Source organism: Suncus etruscus, chromosome 5, assembly GCF_024139225.1.
Source record: "Suncus etruscus isolate mSunEtr1 chromosome 5, mSunEtr1.pri.cur, whole genome shotgun sequence".
Classification (NCBI taxonomy): Eukaryota; Metazoa; Chordata; class Mammalia; order Eulipotyphla; family Soricidae; genus Suncus; species Suncus etruscus.
The window spans coordinates 87,531,061-87,558,839 of NC_064852.1; the positions used below are offsets into that span (position 1 = coordinate 87,531,061).

Sequence of the window (27,779 nt, forward strand, 5' to 3'; positions counted from 1 at the left end):
AGTATCTTGGTTCCAAAGAGAGAAAAGTGGCTACAATTCACAAAAGCCAAATCAGAGACTTCAGTAACTTGTTCAAAGCATATGTTTGAAAGAGGGGAAAAATGATCCGGACCAGAAATAATTGCATTTATTTTTTTTTTAAAAATTTTTACAAAAAAACTGTTCATGAACTCATCTTTTTTGATAAAGCAATGAAAAATGGATTTATTTCCTATAAAGGTTTTTTCATTACAAACCTATCGGTTCAAAAATAACTACCAGGAAAATTCCCTACCAGTAGCACCTTGAGCTCCATGGTCTATTCATGGTTCAAGTTCCCACTATAAAGAAAATGAAATTCTAAAAAGCCAAAACTATGAATTTGCTCATTGTGAAATTACTACATTAATTCATTTTTCCAAATTAGACACACAATGTACAGCATATGAACAGAAAAAAAGATTCCATTTCTTCTAGTCTAATAACATGTGCTATTAAAAAATTACAGATAATTTATAGGATTGGGGATGAGGCTTGATATCACATGCCTGGCATGTGGAAACATGTGTGAGGTCCCTGGGTTCAATCCCTGGCACCACAAAATTGAAATAACATGAAACAAAAATCACAATTTTTAAGAAGGAAGCAGTTTATCCAAATACACATTAATGTATATAAATGGTTTACAGCCATTTTCAACTCAGGATTATAAATCTTAGTAAAATAAATACCGATTATTAACTAAAAAAATTCTCCACATGTGAAGTGAAACAGACGATACAATTCTGAGCTTGTAGGCAAAAACTAAAGTATGCCTCATTTGTATATTCATTAGGAGTCCCAAATATACAAACAAAATCAAGGTAATAAGGATACTATTAACACTTCATAAGACTAGACAGAATATCAAGAGATGTAAAAAATACATTATGTGCTGAATTTAAATGCAAGAAAACCATATATTTGTTAAACATATGATTCATTTAAAAATACCAGACCAGTTTGCTTTAAAGTGCTCCTCATCCAAGACCTTGGACAAAACTGTCACTCATACTTACATATCAAAAAAGAACAATAACCAAAAACGTTTACAAGGCAAACACTGGCAAAAAGGTATGGACAGACACTACCAAAAACAGGATTGGTTCCTTCATAAAATGTAATGCATTCTCAAGTGATGTAGAGTAGTTGCCTTGACAGGATCTTTTTTTTTTCTTTTTTCTTTTTTTTTTTTTTTTTTGTATAGCCATAAATTAAAAATGTCAGATAATCTAAAAGGCTGCAAAGAGTAATACTTTACAAGAGCAGCTTAATGTCTGTTTTAGGGGGTAAAAAAGCATAAACTTCTCTTTCACTGAAAGTTCATAATTCTCAGATGTGAGTGCAGTCACCACACACCTCTTCTCTAAAATAATGCAAACTATGGTGTACTACATATCTTAAATTTAGAAGGTCATTAAAGTTAGAATACAATCCACTTCAGGCTGAACAATTATAAATAAATACAAACTAAATACTTGAACTCAGCATTTGGTATTGATAAATCAGTAGTGTCAACTTCACATATGAAGGACAGTTTGGTTTTTGTCTTCTTTTGTTTTGAAGAAACAAATAAACAAATAAAAACAAGCCCTCAAATTTGTGATGGCGTTTGGGCTATAAATGATTGAAACAATGAAGTGTTTCCTCTTTGCTTAAAGGAATACAATACAATCACCTCCAAGTTGCTCTTTTGATTCAATTTTTGCTGGAGCAAAGTGACCATTAGGTCCATGGCACAAATCACAGACATCAGACTTCTGCCAAACTGAAACCTTATTTATAAGATTTCATGTTTCTAAGCCACAATACATACTGACAAAGTTGTCAGTCTCTCAGATTTTTTTTAGAAAAATATCTACATCTGTTCCTTATGGATGGGATGTCAAAATGTTATATCATCTTAAAAGAAAGAAAGAAAGATAAAACAGAAGCACTTTCACACTGTGAAGTTATTAGGAAAATACTCTTGCAAATAAACTATATAAAGATAAAATACACTTCAAAGGTATGTGGACTGTTCTTCTTTTTGCTTTACAATATTCTATAAAGTGCAGAGAAATCCTAAGGGAAACTACTCCCTATAACAGTTTAATCACAGCAGCTTTTGCATAGCAATACTCTGAGGAAGTTGGACACTTCTATTTCCTTAGGAAGAGAAGGATGGAAGAGGATCTTCTGATTCTGATTTCTTTTTGGCCATTAGTCTGCTTTCTTCTGGAATGGCTGCTGATGCCAAATCTCCATTAAGAGTATTTCTTGAACAGTGAACAGTTCCTATAAGAAATTGATTAAAAGGGTAAACATCCCATCAACATTAACTATAGTCTTCTATAGTCTTCTGAGAAGGTCATTTTCTTTTTTTCTTTTTTCTTTTGGTTTTTGGGCCACACCCGGCGGTGCTCAGGGGTTACACCTGGCTGTCTACTCAGAAATAGCTCCTGGCAGGCTCGGGGGACCATATGGGACACCGGCATTCGAACCAACCACTTTTGGTCCTGGATTGGCTGCTTGCAAGGCAAACGCCGCTGTGCTATCTCTCCGGGCCCGAGAAGGTCATTTTCAACTTCCTCTTCAGACATAGGAAATTCTTTTAGCTTCCTGCTATTTTCTGAATTAACAGACAAAAACCCAGTTTTTCATCCACTGGCAGTCATCAAGAAAAACTCCAGAGGCCAGAGAGCTAGTTCAGGTGTCATAGCACTTACCCTGCAACCCTTGTTTGGTTGGTTACCAGCACTACAAGAGAATGAGACCCAAGCAAATAAACAAAGCAACAAAACATCAAACTTCAAGGTCCCCAAGGATGATCAGGAAACTCTCTGAAGTAGAGATCCATTTTGTTCATTGTCCAAACTATGGATAGCATACACTGGCCAGTCAAAAGATGATGAGCTGAATTTAGTCTTCACTATGATGGCTTTTGCAGACAGGTCTTTTTTTTTTTTTTTTTATTGATAGTAACTTCCCTTTAGTGGACAATGAAACCCAGCTAGATCTAATGACTACTGGTAATGGAAATGGGATTAATTCAGGTCTTGACCTGTTCATTATGAGATTTTCTGTGGGCTAGAGAGATCGTACCAAGGTTAAGGCACAATCCTTTGAGTACAGCTGACCCATTTGATCCCAAGTATCAAGGGGAAGCCCGGAGGTTCCCAGACCTGGGCCTTCAGAGTAACCACTGAGAGGAAAAAAACGATTCCCTGAGTACAGCTTACAAGGTGACTCAAGGTGACCCTACTACTTCCATCTAGAATGTGACCGACTATCCTGCACCAAATGAATGCAGCTGCTGCTTCGGATGTGCTTTCCTACACATATACTCTCTGACTTGCCACTTATTACCATTAAATCCTTTCAATCTAACTAAAACCTAAAGTAATTGTTTCTATTAAGGAGAGCAATATTTGGTGTCAGGTGATAGTACAATGGGTAGGGAACTTGCCTTGCATGCAGCTGACCTGGGTACCACACCTGGTACCGAATCTGGTGACCTGAGCCTGCCAGGGGTGATCTGAGCACAAAGCCAGGACTCATCCTCAAGCACTCCCAGTTAAGTCCCAAAAGCAAACAACAACAACAACAACAACAACAAGAACAAAATACTCAAGGATAAAGATATTCAACCCAAACTGGCAAGTTTAAAATGCGTATTTTCTTAGGGAAAGCAAGAATAGATGCTTTTCAAGATTTCTTCTTCGTCAACAAAGTGAAACACTCAAATTCAGCATAAACAGATGGAATCAAGGATGGACTTCTGATCTAGAGCCATGCAGAGAGTGCAAAGGAAAGGTATACCACACAACAAGATTCAGCCTGAGCACCACCAGGAGCAGCCATGGCACTAAGACATGTGAACCATATGAACCAATCAAAGACTTCTACCTAGCCTTTACTCACCAATTTAAAAACCTCCAGAAAAACTGAGATATATACCTCTATGTAAATGTATACAAATCTTCATGTATGCCTGAGTGTGAACACACAAGCATGCCATTTTAAAATAATATAAATACAATTGGGAAATACTAATAATAAGACATACTCTCTTAAATATTTTAAATAATTCTTTAGGGGCCAGCAAGGTGGCGCTAGAGGTAAGGTGTCTGCCTTGTAAGCGCTAGCCAAGGAAGGCCCGCGGTTCGATCCCCCAGCATCCCATATGGTCCCTCCAAGCCAGGGGCAATTTCTGAGCGCTTAGCCAGGAGTAACCCCTGAGCATCAAATGGGTGTGGCCCGAAAAATCAAAAATAATAATAATAATAATTCTTTAAAAAAATGCAAGACATAAGGTTAACTAAGAGAAAAGAGCTGGAGCTGGAGCAATAGTATAAAAGGCAGGACGCTTGTCTTGCACGTAGTCAACTCAGGTTCAATCCACAGTCCCTCAGAGGATTCCTATGAGTGTGCTAGGAGAAGTGATCCCTGAGTACAAAGCCAGGAGTCAGTTCTGAGTGCTGCCAGATGTGGCTCAAAAACAAATTAAATAAAGAAAAAGAGAAAAAAAAATTGGCAGCAAAAAATGGTTAGCTACAAATCCTACTCTGTATATCAAAGCAGAGAGATGCTATCATCCAGTCTAGTACTCCAGTGTTCTCACAGCCTTCTAGAACAATGTATTAAATGCTGACCTGCCATTTTTAGAAGGATCTGGGCAAATGAGACAATGTGGAATAGCTAAAGTTTCAGCTGTATGGAAGAAAAAAATAAAGAAAAATAAGTGGTTAGCCTAAAAATTTAATTTATTCTCATAAATAAAAATTATTCTCTTTAAAAGGAGAACAGCATGGGTCACAGCAATAGCCCAGTGGGTAGGGAATTAACCATACATACATACATACATACATACATCCCTGGATTCAGTCCCCAGCACCCCATTTGGTCCCACAAGAGTACCAGGAGTAAGTTCTGGGTGTGGCCCATAAACCAGAAACATAGAGTGATAGCATCCAGTGAAAAGTCCAAGGCAGCCTATAGAAATCTATCCTAGCCACACTTTATAAGGGTCATGTATGGAACCCAGGGATGTAGCTGTGCCTCTCTGGCATGCAGTTAAGGCTACAAGTCCAAGCCTTGACACCAGGCCACATCATTGAGAGCAAATGGGGTCATAATAACATTAGGATCCCCCAGTGCAGCAAACAACTATGTAACCTCTGACACTAAAGGCAAGGGTGTGCAGCTGCAGGACATTCCAGGAATGGCAACAAAGGTCACATACGAAAGGCAGCAATCAAAGTAAATAAGAACACACAGACTCTGACACTGGTAACACTTCCCCTAGTCAGCCTCTTCAGTCTTCCCCTCATTTCCATGCTCTTCCAACTCAAATTCATGTGACTCCAAAGTTTGTTTCTTCTTCCCCTTCCCATAGTGCAAGCAAGGATTTCGATATTGCATGCAACAATAGGAATCTAGAATATGTAATTTACAAAGATACTCAGCATTTCTTCGTTAAAGGTGTCTGAAAAGAGGACACATGAGCTGCTGTGAACTATGTGCTGTTGGCCAAACTGAGATTAAGCTAAGGACTCAGCCTAAGCAAAAAATTAAGTGTCCAATGTCAGTATTCTTTATTCTGGTAATGCAAAGCCACACAAGAATTTGGTTAAATAGCAGTCCTGCCCCACAGCAACAGTAAGGAACACAAAGACATAAATAGAAAATGCACCTAACTTACTCTCTGGATCTTCAAGAGGAATATCATTACAAGTGTCTGTATCTGAGTAGGTTCTTCGGCGCCGCTGTGCAAGTCGATGAAGTGCGGACACTGGTTCTTTTGCAGAGTGACTAGTCCTGCAAATATTATTTTATTATTATTATATTATTATTAGCCATCATTTGATGTAACTCCAAACATCTCACAAAGGTGGGATCAAGGAGCTAGAGTACACACTTAATATAGGAGCTTTGAGTCAATCCTGGGCACCACATGGCCCCCCAAGCACCATCAGGTGTAGACTCCAGGTACTACTGGGTGTGGCCCCAAACACAAAAATGAATTAATTTAAAATGTAACTAGCAATGTGCTGGCCTTGCTGATTAATGTGGTCACTTATTTTTTCTTTACTAATTACTTAATTGGGGCAGGCTCAGCATTGAGCACTAAGAGAACCCAGAGCCAATCAGAACCGACTCTGCAGGTGACATTCCATACTACTTTACATGAAAGGCTCAGAGAACTTCCCCAAGTAAGTATAACTATAACTGAAGAAACTTGGACAAAAGGAAAGGTTCTTTTACCTCTCAGAACTGCAAGAGCCAGGGTGGCTGACAGAACGTTTCATCTAATTTAAAAAGAAAGTAAAAATAAACATGTCAGGAAGAATAATTGAGCTTTTATTATTATTATTATTATTATTATTATTATTATTATTATTATTACAAACACTTATTTACTTAAAGGAAAAAATAACCAATCAAAACAACTTTTTTCAGGCAGCACACTTAACACTCTTTTTAATAACTTGTCATTAGTATATTTCTCAACACATATTCAAATAGGGAATATTCACATTCAAAGAAATATTCTTTTCTCAATACTATAAAACAAACTTTAAGCATAAATATATAATATACAATTATAGATTTGTATAGAAGATATATATGAAAATGTGAAAAAACATAGTTATGAAGATTTAAAAAATCACTATTTAAGGGAACATTTTAGCATGCCAGAAAATATTGTAATATATCCCCCCCCCCTTTTGCAATACCAGGGCTTGCACAACCTAAGGCTTTTTTACACATGCAAGGCATATGTACTTTCCCTGAGCCACATCTCCAGCCCTCTCCCTTTTGATAAAGGACTTTAAAAAAGGGGGGGAGGGGAGTTTACCAGGAGTTTACCACTCATTATTCAGAGAACTATTATTACACAAAAGTTCGAAAGTGAGATTTAAGTGGATGCCAATACCAATTAATTCTTTAAAACACCCAGAATTCTAAATTTAATGCAAAGCCTATTCTAAAAAAAGTTCACAAAACATACATTAAAAATTTTTTAAAATAACTGTTTAGGCAAAGCCAATTAAACTAAACAACTTTAAAGATTCACCTACTCCAACAGAAAAATAGGAGGAGTCTGTTTCAAAACTGATTATTTCATTGTTAAGGAAGCAGAAGAATTAAGTCTAGCTGATGGCTAAGGAGGTTTACTTTTTTCCTCCTGGTTTTGGGCCACACACAGAAGTGCTTAGGTGCAACTCCCAGCTTAGTACTCAGGGGACCATTCAGTTACCAGGTACTGAACTGAAATTGGGCTTCCTGCATGCACTCCAGCCCACTGAACTACCTCCCCAGTATAAGCTGATTGCTTTGACATACAGGAACTCAAGAGTCATAGCATAGCATTCAGGTTCTCTTAATGTCTTCTACATTTTTATCATGAGTTTTCAGTTACCCTGAGAATATCAGTTGAAATGGTAAGATATAGCCTATCTAATTTGCAGTCTGGATAGCCAAAAGAACTGACATTAAAAGGCCACTGGACAGGGACAGAGATAGTACAGTGAGTAAGATGCCTGCCTTACACATGGCTAGCCCAGTTTTGATCCCCAATAATCCATATGGTCCCTAAGCCCACCATGAATGATTCCTTACTACAGTCAAAAATAAGCCCTGAGGGGCCGGAGAGATAGCATGGAGGTAAGGTGTTTGCCTTTCATGCAGGAGGTCATCGGTTCAAATCCCAGCGCCCTATATGGTCCCCCGTGCCTGCCAGGAGCAGTTTCTGAGCCTGGAGCCAGGAATAACCCCTGAGCACTGCTGGGTGTGACCCAAAAACCACAAAAAAAAAAAAGTCCTGAGCACTACAAGGTATGGCCCAAATGACAGGAAGAAAAAAGGCAACTAGACAGAAAGATCTGTTTGAAAAGACACCATGACCTCAAAGGCCAACTCACACAAGTAGCTCCCACAACTGCTACCAATTCAGACTATAGAGCAAAATGACATGACAGTGTTGAATTTCCCTGATGATGTAAAATAAAGCTGAATCCAAGTCTAAGGAGACAATGAGATTCAATACATAAAATAGTAATTAAGATTAAGGTTAATTCATTTTGGAATTCACAAAGCTTTCAGCATTTTCATTTACTCATGTTACTAAAAAAATGTGGATTTGGTTTTTGTTGTTTTTGTTTTTGTTCATGTGCTTGGCTGAGGAGCCAGCCAACTCTGCTAGATCACAACTGAAAGCCTCTAAGGCAGATATGACAGCATCAAATCGGTCTGGATCAGGCTCAACTTCCCAGGCCCCTTCTGTCCCGCCCTCTAAAGCAAGAGCCAGTCTTTTCAGGCTGGGCCAATGCCAGGAGCTACTCTTCCTGGAAACAGAGTGAAGCAAGCTTGTTGGTTTGGAACCTGGAACTAAATTATTTGTACAAAACTTGCTTCTGTGTTAGGGTTTTGTAAGCAGCAGAGCAACTCTGTTGCTGGGGATCTACCTAAGGGTTAGCATTGACATAAGGGTTTGAGAACAGAAGAGGAAAAATAAAAACACTTAATCACCAGAGCCAGAATCTTTGCACTAGGTAGAAAATAAAATGAACATAATGATGAGTAAAAAAGTAGGCTTTTAACAATACAGGTTATGATTTATAGGAGTTCTCATAATGATTCCACTGCCAGATAGTAAAGGAGGAAAGGAGCTTGCCAACCCCAGTTCAATCCCTGGCACTGAAGTACTCAGCCAAGAGTTAGCCCTGAGAATTGCCAGGTCTGGCACAAAAACAAACCAAGAAAAAAAAAAGAGCAGTTTCTTTTACATGCAATACACACTGTGACCTTTCTAGACCACAGTTTTATAACAAGGCATTTCCCTCAGAAGCTGAATGTAAAAATGAGGCAGCTTGGAGGAGCTTTGTTGGTGGTGGTTTGGGGAAGGAGAATGGGGACACATCTGGCTGTACTCAGAGTTTAGTCCTGGCTCTGGGTTCAAAGATCACTCCTAGTCATGTTTGAGGAATCAGGTGTGTTGCCAGGAATTGATCAGCAGGTCAGCCATGTATCAGTCAGGTAAGGATCTTAACCTCTGTATTTTTTCTCTAGTACGCTTGGAGGGTTTTAATTATCTCTGACTCCACAAAGTATTCCTAAAAAAAAAAAATAAGGGCATAAAAATACAAAAATAAAATAAAACAAGGTACATTGCTTGTATATCAAGAGAAAGATAGTACTCTTATGCACATCCATCTCCAAACAACATTTTTATTCAACTGTTATTGGCAATATATCAAGAGTAATTCTAAAAAGAAACACGACCAAATTGTATTTTACTGAGCACTACATCCAGCCCTGTAAGAGCTTCAATTGTCAAAAAATATAGTTCCAACTGTCAAATGAGTATTAGAAATACTACGTATACTACTAATTTTCAATGACTCATAATATGCTTTAGTATTAAAGAAACTCAAGAAAGTCTGATGACCAAGAAACTATGCTGGTTGCACCTACCTTGGCACTCCTACTTAATCTGAATGCAAAACCATTGTTTTAGACTCTGCTAGCCTGTCATCATTAACACAGTTTCTAAAGAAATGTCATAGATGATATTTACAAAAGATCATCTGATTAGGTTTTATAAGGGTAGCAAGGAAATTTGGGAGTTGGATTCTATTTTTCTTTCAGTAGTCTCTTAAGTGCTGACAAGGCAGCCATGTGATCTTCCTTCTTAAAACACTCTACTTGGGGGGAAAAAAGATTAACTCAAAAGGGAAAAAAAGACAACCAACCAATCTTATAAATCTTACCCACCCACAAGTTCTTCTCAGCTCACTGGTGCATCTATTAGTTTGGAAAGGGCAACTAATTGCCCATCCCTAACAAAGTACTTGATGTTCAGAGTAATCAGAAGGAGGTAAAAAAAAAAAACCACAAAAAAAACCCAAAACTCAACATTAAGCTCCTAACAGCAAATGAGGCAGATCCTTGAAACATAGCTACAACACAAACAGCACTTTTAGATGATAAAACTCAGGCCCAGAGAGATTGCTTTCAAATCCAAAAGCTGACCAGAAAATACTGCTTACCCTGTAAGATTAGGATGTGGTTTCAATCCCTCTAATCCTAAAGAGTTGCTTAATTTTACCTGACTGTGGCTATCACACTATGATTCATTTAAGTTAAATAGTGCTACCAACTTTTTTTTGTGTTATCAAATACACAGAGTATTATAAAATACACAGGGGCTGGAGATATAACACATGTAAAGATGTTTGTCTTACATGTGAGACTGTGGCATGATCTCCAGCACCACATACATGCATACACATGTGTACATGCACGCACACACATATCTATATGTGTATAGATTTATGTACAAATACACTTCTCTAGCTCCAGCATACTGGGATACACGACCCAACCCCTCTAAGAGGGGTCAGCATCTTGACCTTGACCTATGTGCTGAGCTCATGCATTGACAGGGTTTCTTTGAAACAATATAAAAGAAAACACTGATAACTATTTCCCCCACTCCTAATTTCCACCCTTAAAAAAAAAAAAAGATTCCAAAAGTTCATGCAATATTCTAGGAGGAAAATCAAGATGCTCCAACCATCTGAACAGGAGATGGTGATACAGGAGAGACTAAGGGGTCTGGATGGGCGAGCTGAAACATCTCAGGGTTAAACTTGGCATTGGCAATCTTCACACACTCTTCCAACGTTGTGATGAATGTGTTACATGTGGCACTAAGCAGAGAAGAAGCTTCATTCATGCTCTGAAAAACAAACAAACATTGGAACAGACTTATTTAACAGCTACGTGAAACCGGGCACCGCCTTATAATCAAGAAAGGAAACGTTTCCACCAGATGCCTTTACATGTTTATGTTCCAATTTTCTTAAGATATAATCTTGGAAACTAAGGCAATGAAGGAACAAGAAATATTCATCGCAAGGCAAACAACTTATGAGACTAGATTCCAAGAAAGTATGTTTCACCTATATATAAAGATGATCGTACATAAATCTGTGCTAAAAAATAATTTTCTAACTCTCAGAAATCTAATGACTACAGCAACACAGAACTTCAGCAGCTCAATAATGACATCCTACTCATTCCTTAAGAATAAAGCCCTGCTTATCCAGCGCAGATTTTTTTAAGACATCGAAGTGCCCTGACTCCAGGAATAAAACCAGATTGGTTTAAACCAGGCCTATTTACATGACCCTCTGTTAAATAGACATTTTAGTCATTTTCCCTATAGCCCAGAATCACAACAACAAAAAGATAAGATTTTCTGGGATTATCTCTTCTGTGATGAACATCAAGGACAGCAAGTTAAGAAGGGCTCTTAATCCCCCCTGGGTTCACCATTGCCTCCAGCACTTGTGTCTCCTTGGTAACCCTTGGGCATAAAGATTAAAACCCAACAGAGAATGGCAGAGCAGAAGCCTGGGTCCAGTCTGCATCCCCAGGATCATAAAGGAGTTGCTAGAACAGATGTGAGGGCACTTAGCGCCTAAGGAAAAGATCTAAGAATATTTAGAGTCAAATGTATCTGCAAACATCAGACTATATATATTCCTCCTCAACAGGCGGCTCCAGAGAGAAATTTCTTGTCCCATTTCTCCCAAATTGGGCAAAAGGAAGCTAGAAACCAAGTTGGCCTTATATCCAGAGAACAGTTAAGAACCATTGGTTTTATTTTATCAGAATGAAGACATCTTTATCAGAAAGAATTCCTTAGATTGCATGAATTCCACAGTCAAGTCTTCCAAATTCAAATTTCGATTCTTGAATCACTGAAAAGTTTCTTCATTTTGAAGTTATTTCATAAATCCAGTTTATCAATTCTCAGTGCATATAACTGGACCCTAACTATCAAAAGAAATTTACAAGAGCAATAATCCAATGAATTCATATAGTCAAACAGAGAACAGAACCTGGAATGTTCTACTAAAGCTCCACCTTCTAAATGATCAGACAGCCTGCAAAAATAAATGCTGATCCTCTAGATGCATAAGCTTCTTCCTACTTTACTCTAGCCACACAGATAAATTCTAGAATATCCAACAGAGCTCTAGAGTGTTCTATACAGAGAACCCAAAACACCTGAAAATAATTCATTCTGAAAATGCTCATTTATATGGAAATTACAGAAATACCCTGACTAACCCTTGTCCTGCAAAGTGTAATTACAAGAAAGATGATTCTATTATACCTCTATGCTGGGAGAGGAATGAGTTTCATCATGATGAACAAATTCTTGGATTGTGTGAACTTGCTGCATTAGGAGGTCACAGTAGAGGCGAAGTTCAGACATTTTGGTTTTCAGGGATTCACTGGTTTCACTTATTTCTAAAAGAAACATAAACATCTTATTGAACTATTTTTTGCTTGTTTTGTTTTTTTGGTTTTGGGCCACACCCTTTGACACTCAGGGATTACTTCTGGCTATGCACTCAGAAATAGCTCCTGGCTTGAGAGGACCATATGGGATGCCGGGGGATCGAACCAAGGTCCGTCCTAGGCTAGTGCTTGCAAGCAGACGCCTTACCTCTAGTGCCACCTACCCAGCCCCTGAATTATGTTTATATTCTTTGAGCAGCTACTTAATGGAACCCTTTTAAAAGTAAAGATGTAACGTAAGCATGAGACCTTGTAAAGAAGACACAAGAAAATCCTTTCTTTTTTAGATAATTAGAGGAAAATCTGGCAATCAAATGTCAGAAGTTAAGTAGATGTTATATTGGTCTGATGTCTGATATTAGGTAGATTGGGCACAGCCATTCTAGAATGCTAGCATTCCAGCCCAGGTAAGTGATTTCTTCTCCTTGTATTTCATCTGGGGTTGCCAGATCCTTCTTTAGGGTATGAAATTTCCACCACTCCCTGGTGTTGAATTCCCTAGTTTTTTGATCTTGAAGAATATTCTATGTTATGCAAACACTGCATTGTTTCCATTCACCATTCTAACAAAATTTGCATTAATAATATTTTGGCATTTGTGAATAACTATTCCTTTTCTTCCTTAAATATATTCCTACTGAGGGAACACTGATTTAAAAATAATGTAAATTTTAAACATTCAGCATTATAATTCATTTCCTGGATACCCACATCATGACCTTCACCAAAAGTGAAGTTACTCTTTGCCATATATTTGAGTTTCATCCAGTTTACTGGCTTTTTTTCCAGACAGCTACCTTCCCCTCCATTCCTCCTTCTCCTTCTCTCTGCCCATGATGCCTTTCATATTTGAGAACTCTTATAATTCAATTCTCATTCTTTGTATTTAATACCTACAATCTAGTTAAGTACACTCATTTAAAAAAAACTTCTATTATTTCCTAATTCAAAAAGTGATACATACTCAATAAGAGAAAAATGCAATGTAGAAGAAGTATCTGCATTTCTATGTTCATTGCAGCACAATTCACAACTTCCAGAATCTGGAAACAACCCAAGTGTCCAAGAACAAATGACTGGATCAAAAAAAAAAAAAGTGGTACTTCTCTATAATGGAATATTATGCAGTTGTTGGGAAAAATGAAGTCACAAAATGTGCTTATACATGAATAGATATAGAGTATGATGCTAAGTGAAATGAATCAGTGGGATAGGGTAAACATAGAATGATCACACTAACTGTGGGATAATAAAAGAAATATGGTAATATTATTCAAAAACAAAAATAATAGAGGCAAGGGTCAGGAGGACTGTTCCATAGTAGGAAACTTGCTACAAAGAATGGCAAGCTATGTTAGGGCAGAGAAAGGACCACTGTAAATTATAATAATTGGGAATGATCACTCTGGACAAGAAGTAGGTGCTGAAAAGGAGATAAAGTGATATGCCTTCAGAAACCATATTGCAAACCAGTGTTTAAAGGGGAGAAAGGAAAAATAAAAAAGAGAAGAAAAATGTCTGTTATAAAGTCAGGTGTAGGGTAGGCCAGGGGGAAGGGCAGGAAGAAAACTGGGGACAATAGTGGCAGGAAAGGGGAACTAGTGAAGGGATGGGTGTTTAACAGTGTATACCTGAAATTCAAGCATGAACAATGTTGTAACTGTATCTTATGGTGATTAAAAATAAATTAAAATAAGTTAATAAAATTTAAAAACAAATACTTAGGGAAATCATAAAAATATAAAGAACAATTGCAGGGCCGAAGAGATAGCATGGAGGTAGGATGTTTGCCTTGCATGCAGGGGGACAGTGGTTTGAATCCTGGCATCCCATATGGTCCCCCAAGCCTGCCAGGAGCAATTTCTGAGCATAGAGCCAGGAGTAACTCCTGAGCACTGTTGAATGTGACCCAACCCCCCCCCAAATATATATAAAGAACAACTGAATACCATATGATTTGATTTTAATTTTGTTTTCCTTTGAACTGAAATTCAAAAACTACTAAAGAATATATAGTAAGAAATGAGTTGTTTTCCAACAAATACCCTTTCCAAAGATAACAAATTAACCAATTCTTACCTATCTTTCCTGAACTTGGCAATGAATGTATATATAATTTTGAACCCTGGTTTTGTTTTTTCTATTACCATTAAACCATGGGCATTTCTACCAATCATTAAAATTCCCTGCAGGCTTGCTCTTCAAGCCAGGTTCTTTTTTGCCTGATTGTGTCTTTGCTTGCCTATTTCTACTCTGAAGAAGCCTCTGTTGTTGTTCTCTCTCTCTCTCTCTCTCTCTCTCTCTCTCTCTCTCTCTCTCTCTCTCTCTCTCTCTCTCTCTTCTCTCTCTCTTCTCTCTCTCTCTTCTCTTCTCTCTCTCTCTCTCTCTCTCTCTCTCTCTCTCTCTCTCTCTCTCTCTCTCTCTCTCTCCTCTCTCTCTCCCCTCTCTCTCCTCTCTCTCTCCCTCCTTCCCCTTTTCTCTCCCCCAACCTGTTTTTTTTTTTGGGGGGGGGTTGGTTTTGGGCCCCACACCTGACAATACTCAGGGGTTATTCATGACTCTGCACTCAAAATCACTCCTGGCAACACTTGGGAGACCATATTGGATGCTGGGGATTGCACCTGGGTCAACCACATGCAAGAAAAAAATGTTCTACTGAGGTATGATCACTCTGGCCCCAACCTGTGTCCTTCTTGAGCATACACTTCTACTTTTCTCTCCCCTCACTTCTTTCTAAATAAGTTTCAATAAAAACTACCTTGCTTCAGGGGCTGTACTCAGAAGACTCCACATGCCAGGACTTCTGGGTGTCTTCCACTGGTATGTTGGGGGCTCTGGGCAGGACAGCTAGCCATAGGCCCCTGGGCTGACCACTTAGTCCAGGGGACTGAGATCCCCCCCCACGCCAGACTGGTCTTCCGGGCCAGGCCTGGTAAATCGGGCCCTGGGGGGAGGGTTGGGGAAACAAACACCTGTCGTATGCATACTAGACCCCATTCAGGGGTTCTTTTCTTACTATTATTCATTTCCTTGCAACAGATATACTTTTTAACTTCACCAAAAAATGTTTTTAATTCTTGATTGTTTCTAGGAAAAAAAAATGGAATGCCCTAGATTTAATAGGTCTCTAAAATCAGTGTATATGTAGACGTGACTTCCTATATAGTGGTCCTCTCTGACTGCCAAGCCTAATCCATAAACAATTCATCTATACAGTGTATATAGCCCCTCTGATATATTGCCCCTCCCCACACCAGAACCCCTTCTACTCCCTCATCTCCCAATCCGGATTCATTATCTTCCCCTTAATTAACCCTCTTTACCCTCAGTTCTTAACTTGTTAGGCACCAAGACCGACCTCCTGCTCCAACAGATTCTGCCCTTTCACACATCCTTACAAAGCTCATTTTTACTCCTTAACTCTCTTACCCCCAACCATCAGTACCCCACATTTACTCTCTTTTATGTTTTTGTTTTTGTTTTTTTTTGTTTTTCGGGCCACACCCATTTGATGCTCAGGGGTTACTCCTGGCTAAGCGCTCAAAAATTGCCCCTGGCTTGGGGGGACCATATGGGATGCTGGGGGATCAAACCGCGGTCCTTCCTTGGCTAGCGCTTGCAAGGCAGACACCTTACCTTTAGCGCCACCTCGCCAGCTCCACATTTACTCTTTTTAACTTCAGTACTGCACAGTCCTAATCACAGATCAAAGTCGTGCATTGTATTTAACAACCCCCAATATTTCAAAAGACATAAAATAGACACATATGTCTTTTGAATATTTTATGTGTATTTTCTTTGACAGCTATACCTCTTACTAAGTATTCTTTTACAGTGACTATTCTACCCACTTTTTATCTTTTCTTCTCTTTGTAAGCTGTTCAATAAGGAATTTTGGTGAAACAGTCCCTCAGTTTAATGCTTATGATTAAACCATGTCATGGGGATTGTTGGACTTGTTCTTATGGCCCCCATATGCGCTGATAACGCCACGTGGCCTTGTTCCTTGTTTGCATAGGTACATTAAAATGGGAAAATACTATACATACAAATAAGTTCTTATCTAATAGAGATTGGAACACACAAATCTTGTAGTGCAATGGGACCTTACACCCTGAACATTGATATAATGACTAGGCACAGGCCTCAGAAGAATGGGCATCCTCCATTCACCCCTGAACCAGGGAAGCTACCTACGAAACATCCAAGGTTTTTTATAACAACAGCTGGAAGCAATCCTCTACCAGGGAAGACCCTACCACTAATCTAACATTGACCTGCTCGAAAGAGACTTCCCTTAACACTAAGAAGTCTTGACAACAACAACGACTTGCTTACAGGACAGGGCTCTCTGCATTGCTCTCTAATTGTGAGATGAGGCTAGAGGACGCTCTGCACCATCCTGACTGCAATGTAGGATATGCAGATTCCAGGATCTTTAATACAGAAACATGATACCAACAACAGAGACTGTGTAAAAAATAAAAGTGTAATGGCACTACAGACAATGACTTGGATTGGACAAACTAGTTTGCCTGGAGCTTAGAGTTGGTCTTATACCAGGAAACTTCAGGGACAGGGTCTCCTCGTATTTAGGCCAAGGCTTTTCCTTTCCATGTCCCTCATATTTTGGTGGACCTATGCAAACAATAATTGCCACTCTAACACTGTTTTTACTGTGCTCCTTTGACTCTAATCCTTAAGAAAAACAACCCATTTAAACTTTTGAGATTAACTTAAACTAATATGCATGTGCATGGAAATGTAAAAAAGTACTTTGCCTTCAATGTTTAAGGAGTTACTTAAGTTTTATGGCTTTAGATTGCTTTGTGTGCTGCTAAGAAATATTATGTATTACAATCTGGGGACTTGTGGGACAAAGTAATTATACATGGGTTCTGTTTTATTTTTCTTAATGTTCTTTGGCTGAAAGTTTAAAGTGCAGATATCAGCAAGGGGATTTCTGAGAACTCTGTTTATGGGTGATTGTCCTTCCACTGTAACTTTACCTTGTCCTCTTTCTTTGCATCTTTGTTTTCATAATTAAAAATAAAAAATTATAAAAAAAACAACTACCTTGCTTCATCAAAATAAATAAAATTCTCTGCAAACAGTTTACTGCTAGCATGTCACACTGCCTCAGCCTATGGTGTCCTGAACCATGTCCCTAAAATTTAATATATTGAGGGAGTGGAGCTGGAGGCTATACTTGCCAGTGCTGTGTCTATTCTTGGCTCTGTGCTCAGGAGTAACCCTTGGTCAGAAATTGAACTGGGGTCAAACTGGAATCAGGCACTTGCAAAACAAAATGCCTAATCTCCTATTCTATGAATCTACAGCTCCTTAACATTAAACCTTGCACAGCTTACCAGAATCAAACAGTCATATGGACATTGAGTAGAAATTTAAAAAAATGATCAGACTTAAAACACCAAACTCAAAATCAACAACAACAGAATCAATACCCAATCTTCAACCAGCTATATACTGAGGAGACCAGCTATACTAGCAGTGCAGGGGAGCAAAGGGAGATGCTGGGAACAGGGTTGGAGGGAGGACAACACTGGTGGTGGAAATACCCCTGATTCAATGTCACTATGTACCTTAACTATTACTGTGAAAGACTTGTAATTGATCACAATAAAAATTATTAAAAATATATTACTACTGATAAACATATGTATATGTGAATGTTCTTTCATATCTCATTCCTTTTTGGTTATTGTTATTTGCCTCAGGATGGCTCCATTCAGTGGCCTTAGACTTCAGTCCATGTGGCACTGAGAGCCTTAGATGCCAAGACTCAAACATAGGGACCCACAAAAATAAGGCACGAGCTCTGCTACTAAGACAAATCTCTAGCATTCTGATGAGTTCTTTAGGAGAGATCACTAAAATAAACAGGAAATCTACACTTATGTTTAAGAAATGTTATCTGCACAGGGTGAAATTGATACTCACCTTTTTCTTTTTTAGTCCGAGTATCAGTCAAACAGGCTTTGGAGCTCCCCAGAGCAACGAGCCACCTTTGCCTTTCAGCGGCATTCACGGCTTTCATGTAGAAATGCTGCTCTCCTGGAATGATTAGTTCCATTCTTGTGTTGTCTGCTGAATGAACTGTGACGACGAACACAGAAGAAATACAGTCAGGGACTTAAGTCATTTGGGGAGAACCAAAGCATCACTCTTAACAGATTATTAGGTGTTTCAGACAAAGCTAAAAGCTATGATCAAGACACTACCTCCTACGAGGTAGTTCATTGCTGCAAAACACACACACACACACACACACACACACACACACACACACACACACACACACGAGGAAGCAGCAATGAACTACCTCCTAAGAAGGGAGGGCTCCGAACTCCATCCCATGGGTTCACCTTTACCAGCCTAAGTTCACCTGCACTGTCACTCTCACCACAATTTTTCATGATTCTTTCAAAACCAGAACCTCTCTTTTAGTATTCTACAAGTTTGGGAACAATTATGCTGTTAATAATGATAAAGAATAACATTTTTTCATCTCTGTTAGAGATGAATTATGATACTAAACATCAGAATGACTGAATAGCTTATAATCACAAAAAAAAAAAAAAAAAGAATGAATTTCACAAACACAATGAGTGGAACAAGCCAGAAGCCAATACTAGTTCTTCCATTTAACAAATGGTCAAAATCAAGTGGTAAAGAGAAGCTTAAGGTACTCTCCTTGCCTGAGGCTTGATTCCAGAGATAGGAGTAAATTCTGAATGCTTCCACATGTAGGGGGAAAAAAAAAAAGACCAAACAAAATAAAGACAAAAAAAAAAAAAAAAACCATTCAGGCCCAAGGATATGGTTCCATGCTAAAGCACACGCCTTAGGAAGTGAGACTGAGAGCTTGATCTCTGGCAACAACTGCAACTCTGCAACACTGTTGATTTGCATCTACAGGTGCAATACAGTGTGTGAGCTGCTAGCAAGCACCACACCCAAGTGTGGGCAACCCCAGTCATCACAATAACAAAGGAGTAAGGAAGAAGGGGAAAAAAAACAATACCCAACCTTTAAAAGTACATTCCTAGAGATGTGAGACTCAGGGACTATTCCGCTGTTGCTCAGAAGTAACCCCTAGATGACCTACTCAGAGGACCAAATTCTTATCAGATCAGTGGGAGGTGAGGCAAAAGCCTAAAGCCCTTTAATATCTCTCTAGCCCTGATACAGCTTTTCTCCTGTGACTTATAAACATGCAATTCCCAGAATTCTGGAGTAGGATAGGTAGAGTGTAGGTGGAAATATATGCATAGATAAAGAAATGAGTAATTAGAAAATCAAGACTAAAGTCAACATATGCATTTCAATACATCAATTAAGCAACAGAGCCAAGGATTTTGAAACCAAGTGGTTTCAAGTGCTAAGATACATGTGGTTCAGTCTGTGAACAGGCAGGCCTTCTATCAATCTAAAGGTTCAGCCCTGTCCCCAACACAGACAGCCTGAAGAGCAGGAAGAAGTACAGTACCACAGTTCAGACCAGCACTGATAAAAATAATCCCAATAAAAATAAATATATAGGGCAGGAAATGGTTCAAAGGGGCTAGAGCACATGCTTTGAGCATGGCTGAATATGGTTCCAAAATGAATGAATGAATTAAACAACAAAGTAAAATCCCATATATTTCAATATTAACAATGCATTTGGCTGAAGTATTTCTGTATCATACAGAGCCAAGAGCTTCAAGAGAACTGTAATTTTCAAGCAAAAAGAACAAGTTCTGATCACATAGCAAGCATGTGTCTTCCAAGAAAAATCTCCCTGACTGCCACAGATGAACCCAAAGTGGAGAAAAACCTCCCCCACAGATACTAGGGTGGAGATGTTAATCAGCAGATCAATTGCCTTGCATGTCTGAGGCCCCAGGTTTGATCCCTAACACCACAAAAAATATTATTTAATGTGCCTTGTTAGACACAAATGTGTAAAAATAAGAAGCGAAAAAGAACTAGATACATATCTTGTAAACAGAAATCCTCATTTCTATTTTTCATCTTTTTTTTTTTTTTTTTTTTTTGGTTTTTGGGCCCACACCCAGCAGCGCTCAGGGGTTATTCCTGGCTCTATGCTCAGAAATAGCTCCTGGCAGGCTGGGGGGGATCATATGGGATGCCAGGATTTGAACCACCATCCTTCTGCATGCAAGGCAAACGCTTTACCTCCATGCTATCTCTCTGGCCCCTCTATTTTTAACCTTACTAAAAAAAAAAAAAAAAAAAAAAGACTACCACATGAGCACACAAAATCAAGTTGCAATCCACCCTGGAAAATGAAACTCAATGCATTTAGTTTAATCAAAGTAAGTAAGGACACTGGTCTTTCTGGAATATTTGGCTGCTATGACCAAGATTTTTACCATTCAGCAGAAATTCCCTTTTCTTTCTTAAGGACAGAATTATAACTTCAGAGCAGAAATGATAAATGCATGTAAGAGTTAGCATCTGCTCCTCGATGTTTTAATTTTCCTTCAACTCTCTTTGAAGAATTCAATATTTTCATTATCATTTTGTCTGATCTCTCCTTCCTCTTTCCAACCCACACACGCCAACCACCCACACATATGAATCAAAGGTCCAATGATTGTTAAGTGCTGTTAGAAATATAACTATAACCAGCAACTATATGATAATGGTAGTGAGTGAGTGAAATAGAATGCTTCGAAACACGCAGGGGGTGGGTTAAGAGGTGGAGAGGGGTGTACTTTTTATGACTGAAACCTAACTACAAACATGTTTATAACAATGGTGCCTAAATAAAGATATTTTTATAAAAAATGATTCAATAGCCCATGAAACCTTCCCTCACAGAAATTACAAAGAGACGTATAGTTTTTATTTTCCCCATTTTGGAAGGAGAAACATCATTTATCACCCAAAAGAGTGTATCTTTGATTCAACAAAGAATAAAGCAGGGGTCTCAAACTCAGTTTACCTGGGGGCCGCAGGAAGCAAAGTTGGGGTGATCCTTGAGTGCAAAGTCAGTAGTAAGCCTTGAACATTGGGAGGTGTGACCCAAACAACTAAAACAAAACAAAACAAAACAAAGATTCCTCTAGGGCAGGGCCACAAAATGTTGAGACCCGTGAACTAAAGTTTATGACTGACTTTAGACTTGATCAAAACCCTATGTGAATGCTCTCAATTAATTCAGAGCTCAATTCACAACACCTTTCTATAACAAGAATATCAGAAGTCAATGGCAGCAGAAAATGTGCACCGGTGAAGGTTGTTATATATGACATGACTGTAACTCAATCATGAACAACTTTAACTGTGGGAGAAAAACAATCTGTAGTATGAACAACCTTGTAACATGGTGTTTACATAAAAATAAATAAAAATTAAAAAGAAGCAAGCTGAGAAAAAGAATGTTAGAACAAATGTAGCCTCAATATGAGTAAAAAATAACTCAAGTTTTTCAAGTCCAAACTGAGACTAGTACTAGTGTTTTTGATATTTCAGTTAGGAGTGGAGAAATATCAAAAACACAGCTTAACTGTGTTGTGTCACAGTTGTTATGATTGTTAGATTGTTATGAAACAAAAAGATTAAAACTCAGGTAATTCCATGTTCTTAAGTAATACTGAACAAGCTTTTACTCACCTAACTTCAACTTTCTGTCATTTCATGTTTAACTTACCTTTAATTTCACAAACTGCCATCTTAATGCTTCCTTTGCTCCCTTTGCAAACATCATCTTGGGAATCATAATAAGACAGGATTCCATTATCTAAAACAAACCAACGAGGCTGCCAACCTACAAAGATCATAAATAACAAAAGATGAATATGGAAATTACCTTGCCCACATAGAAAAACCATGATTTTAGTGCTTGTCACCTGTTGTTCCTGAGCTCTAAAAAAAGAGTCAATCCTTACCCAAAATGTTCTCAAATCAATCTCTACTTTGCTGGGAGAGAATTGTGGAGGTGTAGATAGATCAGCATAACTATAGGGAATAACTACTTTATTCAGGCTCACTACTTTGTTGGTAACAACCTAAAACCAACCCTCAATAGTCTTATGCAGGATGCAATGTAACTTTCTCCTTTTCCTAAAAGGGGTCAGAGAAAGGCTGTGATGTCATGAGAGATACCTATGTGACCTTAAGACTCTAGATTTGGTTTTTAGAATTATTCTTTAGCTGAGTAACCAGGAACAAATCTTCTTGTCAGCAAATATCAAAAGATCTTAGTCTCCAGGGGCTGGGGCAATAGCACAGTGGGTAGGGTGTTTGCCTTGCATGTGGCCAACCCGAATTTGATCCCTGGCATTCCAGATGGTTCCTGATCCTGCCAGGAGTAATTTCTCAGAGTAGAGCCAGGAGTAACACCTGAGCACCACTAGGTGTGGCACAAAAACAAAAACAAAAATAAAGTTCCCAATCTCCAAAGTGACTGATGGTATAAGATGACCTCTCTCTTGAATTTCAGATGCACCCAGTACTTTAATTCTGTGGCTTCCACCCTCACAGTGAGGAAGTACTAAAGGTGTTCCAAGCTCTTGCCAAGAAGCTGCAGGTCTGGTGATAAGTGCAGGAACTCCCTGCTCTCCTGCCGTGCAACTTTGGAGGGGACTAACCTTCATGGACAATTATCAAGGATGGATCTGAGGCAAATCTGGGGAAGTGAGGAGAACAAGTCTCCTTACATGTCCAGAAATCATGTTAAAGTCTCTTTTCGCTGGGTAGTAACACACTAACATGTTGATGCACTAAGTCCATGTGACTCGCCTTATTTTTCCTATGACTATGAATTCACAATTCAGCCTGCTCACTATATTTTGTTGTTCTTTAGTTCTGTGGGTTTCCTTCCAAGTAACCAGATTCCAGTCTCAGCACACTTATTTGTAGCTGTTGATGTGCTTGTGGGTAACCAGGATCAGTAGTTCTGGAGTGATCTCGGGGAATCCAGAACTTAACACATGCTAAACATATGTCCTACTATGTATGTCACATCCTGAACCTTGGACTGTTCACATAAGACTTTACATGTCTATGAGATTAATAATTATTTTCTCCCAAAGCCAAACAGTACTACGATAGGAGCTCACAGACAAAATATTCTTACACCCTAATACCAACCAAGATATACTTCCTCAAATGGCTTTACCTTTAACATTTTTAAAATGGCAATGCTTGGTCATCAAAAGAGGTTAAATGTCACAGCAGGGAATTTCATAATACAGTGCAAAAGGTAGAATGTATAAAATAATTTTAAAAAGTGCAGACGGTTTGAGAAAATCTTTTCAATCAAACATTATACCCAAAGAGGCTTCCTCATGAATCAGAATGTAAGTTCTTCTGATATAGCAACTTTATCTTATTCATCAGCACCTAGAATGGTGCACATAATAAATACATAAAAACGTAATTTCCAAAGAGTGTAATGAATGAATAACACACCAGAAATATGACAAGTAAGTTAGCCATGATAGCACAGGTATGCAATATGTTCATAAGAATAATAGCAATTATAAAACTATTATATTTCCAAATACAAACATATATTAGGAAACAATGTTAAGCAAGGTAGTTCTATATGCTTACAGAAAATAAGTATGATTTTATAAGTCTGTATTATTGTGATTCAAATATTGAGCATGCTAAAGACAGTCAGTTCAAGAGGTAAGGCATTTATTTGTCTTGCATGTAACCCATCAGTTGCATACCTTGTTCTATCGCACCCCTACTACTTTTTATGACCAAAAAACCTTTTATGGAAAAATAAATATTAGGCAAACTGATTGATTTAATACTTGTAACAACATTGAAAAATTGATTTTTGGGAGGGTTTTTGGGTCACACCTGGTGGCACTTACGGGTTACTCCTGGGTCTGCACCCAGAAATCGCTCCTGGCAGGCATGGGGGACCATATGGGATGCCAGGATTTAAACCAACAACCATCCATCCTGGATTGGCTACATACAAGGCAAACGCCCGACCGCTGTGCTAACTCTCCAGCCACATTGACTAATTCTTATATCAACACACCATTTTGAAAAAATTATCTCCAGGGCCGGAGCAGTGGCGCAAGTGGTAAGGCATCCACCTTGCCTGTGCTCCAAAGTCCCATAGGGTCCCCCAAGCCAGGGGCAATTTCTGAGTGCATAGCCAGGAGTAACCACTGAGAGTCACCAGGTGTGGCCCAAAAAAAAAAAAAAAAAAAAAGAAGAAGAAGAAAAGATAAAAAGAATCTCCTATTGGTTCAGATATTTTTGAGGATTATATCTGTAAAAAAGATGGACAAATATGCAAATATGTGTCTTTTTAACATCTTAGAAAGAAAATACACTATTACATCTCAAACACTCAAATATTCTTAATACCTTTATTCTCTAACAAAGGAGTCTTTAAAAAAAATAAACAGTAGTCAAACCAGGTTTCTTTTTTTTTTTTTTTTTTTTTTTTGCTTTTTTGGGGGGTATGGGTACACCTGGTGACGCTCAGGGGTTACTCCTGTATGCATCCAGAAATTGCTCCTGGCTTAGGGACCATATGTAACACTGGCGGATCAAACCACAGTCTGTCCTAGGTTAGCAAATGCAAGGCAAACACCCTACCCTTTGTACCACCACTCCGGCCCCTCAACCAGGTTTCTTAGTATAAACTGCTCAGCCTCCTGATCTAGCAGGTACTAATATCAGCATAGCATTCAGTCCATTTTAAATTTGAAAAACTTAATCTTTCAAACCAAACAAATAAACAATGCATGCTAACAGTTAAAATGCTCTTCACAAACTAAAACCTTAAACACTCATTTGTGGTTCAAAACTCGGATTACTCCTACACAGTGTTATCGGTGAAAAGACCACAAGACCACACTGACGTCCAGGAATAAATCATGACTCATCTCAGTCATGCCCATTGCTTTGAACTATGCATGTCAACCCTTCAAATGGCATCCTAAGATACTAACTGGATGAATGTTTGCAATGAGGTGATCCCTTGAGTCTCAAAGATTGGAGGTGAATGCCTGAGGTTAATACTATATGTATCAACTAAATAATCCAATTGCTCTCACTAGCCCAAATTTAAAAAATTTAATGAAAGAACATTTGCCAAGGCAGGGAAAGATAGCGTAAAATGCTAGAGTGCATGCCTGGCATTTGGAGGCCCTGGGTTCGAACCCTGAGCACCAAGCACAGTCAGGGAGTGATCCACTTCTTCCAATCAACACCACCAAAATCAAATCCTTAAAACACCTATTCCTCATTCTTTCAATATTTCCTCTTAAAAACATAGCATTTAGAGTGTAAAGATAGCACAGCAAAAAAATGCTCGCCTTGCAAACATCAGGCCTCAAAATTTCCTGAGCAACCCCAAAAAACTCAAGGTAATTGCTGCTATAACTTTGGTTCTAGAATTTCAAATAATGAAATAAAAAAGAAGAGGCAACTAAGACTCAAGTGTTTATAAAGTGTTTATAAACAGATTTTGTATAAGGTGGGGAGGACACAAGCAGACAGCACCTCATACTTACTATGTATGTACCTTCCCTTAAGGGGAAGGTAAACCTTCATTGCAAAAATAAATGGGCCACAAGTCAAGATCTGTTTTAGTTTGGTTTGGTTTCTGGTGCCAGATCAGCAAATGTCTGCTATTTAATCTACTTTAAATATCCATTCCCCTTCCTCTAATTTGGTAAGATGGTAAAATTCTGGTAGATGGAAAGGCACCTTCTGGATGAATTAGTTCACCGCCATGTCACCTCAAATGAAGATCTTGAGGGCATAAAAGGCCAGTCCTTATAGTAGGATGATAGCAAAGACAATACGATAAGTTTGTCTCTTTGCATATACCAGGTTGTAGATATCCTGGAGAGTGTCCAAGCTGATGATTTCTCATTTCCAAATAAACACCTTCGTTCCTTCCCTGGTACTGAAAATGGGATCATTTGCCAGGGGTAGGGGGTGGGGAGCAGGGAGGCACTACTCTAGTCCTTCCACTCTTTCCTTCACTCTTCCTCACACTTTCCAGAAGGCCAAAGCTTAAGATAAGCCTGCCTAAACCTCACTGAAAACAAATCCCTGGGATAGAAATAATCTGGGGACCTCTACCTCAATCTGGAAGACTAAAAATACATCGTCTGGCTAAAAAAATTTTTAAAAAAACATAAAGAGCTTTCTGCAGATTCAATCTTGAAATAAAGGTAGCATTCCAGACCTCACCACCACCCCCAAAATAAAAACCACTCAAGTTGTGGAACAAAAGATTGAATTAAAGTGTGATGAATCCAGAAGGGTAGTTTACTGCAACATCTCCTAGAGGGGCCATGGGCGACTGGAGGTAACACAGTATTATTATTGCGCGTGCAAAGCAGCGGACCGGCTACACTTGCAGCTGACCGTCCCCTGCAGAGGCCAGACGGGTTCAGGGATTAGCTCCAGAGCCCCAGAGAGCCGGTTCGCCGGAGAGTGGCCGAGCCCCTCTATTCTAAGCCCAGAACCCCCCGAACCCCAGTACCTGTGAGATAGTTGGTCCACTTGTACAGAACCCCCTCCATGCTTTAGAGCCCGGCACCGCACATCCTCCTGGCCGGGCGTCGGCAGCGGTGATGGGGTGGGTGGGCGCGCGGCCTGAGCGGGTAGCCCCCTCCCGGCCCGCCGGGCCCCTCCCCGGGCAGCCCCGGCTCGCACCCCGCAGCCCGCGCCCCGCACCGAGCTGCCCGCCCTCCAGAGCCCGCACGCGGACGTGGCTGCCCTTAGAGGCCGCGTGCAGCTCGCGGGTCTCCAGGCGCGGGCTCGGGCATCCCCGGACGGGCTCGTGGGCGAGCACACCGGCCTCCCGCGCGCGCTCCCACGGCCCCGGCCCCGCGATCGCTACTCGCCGGCGATCCGCCTTCCTTCCCCCCGGGCTACCCGTTTGTTTTCATTGACCCCGACGTCGTTTTCACTTCCTGGATGAAAGGGGCCGGCTCGGCCCGGGAAACCCCTCCCCGGCGGCGGCGGGGCCCGGGGAGCGCTCCGAGCAGGGCGCGCCGCAGGCAGGGCTGGAGGCGGGCGCGGACGGAGCCGTCCCGGGTTTCGCATCGGTGCTCCCTGGGAACTGCATCCTCTCGGCCCAGTTCCCCTGATCCCCATTTTCTCCTCCCGTGGGGTGCAGCCTGCGGCCTCCAATGGGCAAATTCAGACCCTCCCACCCGGCCAGCCCAGCACCCGGCCCTGGAAAACTGGCTCCCCCGCGGCCCTGAGCTGCCCGCGGGGCTCACGGGCCTGGCAAGGTTTTCCTTAGTATGGGAGTCTTGGCTCCTTCCAGTGAGAGATTGGATCGGACCGGACCGCTGTGCTGGCTGGGTCCCTGCGTCGATGACAGCTAATTGGGATTTGGGATTCGAGTCCCGGCCTCACACTTGGTCCCC

The 27,779-nt window shown here is 39.8% G+C and overlaps 1 protein-coding gene across 1 annotated transcript; it reads right to left on the reverse strand.

Annotated features, from left to right (window-relative positions):
- Positions 1-105: 105 nt before the first annotated feature.
- On the reverse strand, positions 106-27,021 carry PLEKHA3 (pleckstrin homology domain containing A3). The gene is made up of 8 exons (XM_049773493.1): positions 26,885-27,021; positions 22,061-22,177; positions 18,340-18,495; positions 12,191-12,327; positions 10,580-10,744; positions 6,265-6,308; positions 5,702-5,817; positions 106-2,295 (listed from the first exon to the last, which is right to left on the reverse strand). The coding sequence occupies exons 1-8, from the start codon at positions 26,922-26,924 to the stop codon at positions 2,168-2,170; spliced, it is 903 nt and encodes a 300-aa protein (XP_049629450.1). The 5' UTR covers positions 26,925-27,021; the 3' UTR covers positions 106-2,167.
- Between the last annotated feature and the right edge of the window lie 758 nt (positions 27,022-27,779).

Coding starts and splice junctions, on each gene's coding strand:
- PLEKHA3 (XM_049773493.1), bottom strand. CDS start 26,924: ATGGAGGGGGTTCTGTACAAGTGGACCAACTATCTCACAG. Junction 6,309..10,579: donor CACCATCTCCTGTTCAGATG/GTTGGAGCATCT, acceptor TTTTTAAATTAG/ATGAAACGTTCTGTCAGCCA. Junction 2,296..5,701: donor TCCTCTTGAAGATCCAGAGA/GTAAGTTAGGTG, acceptor AATTTCTTATAG/GAACTGTTCACTGTTCAAGA.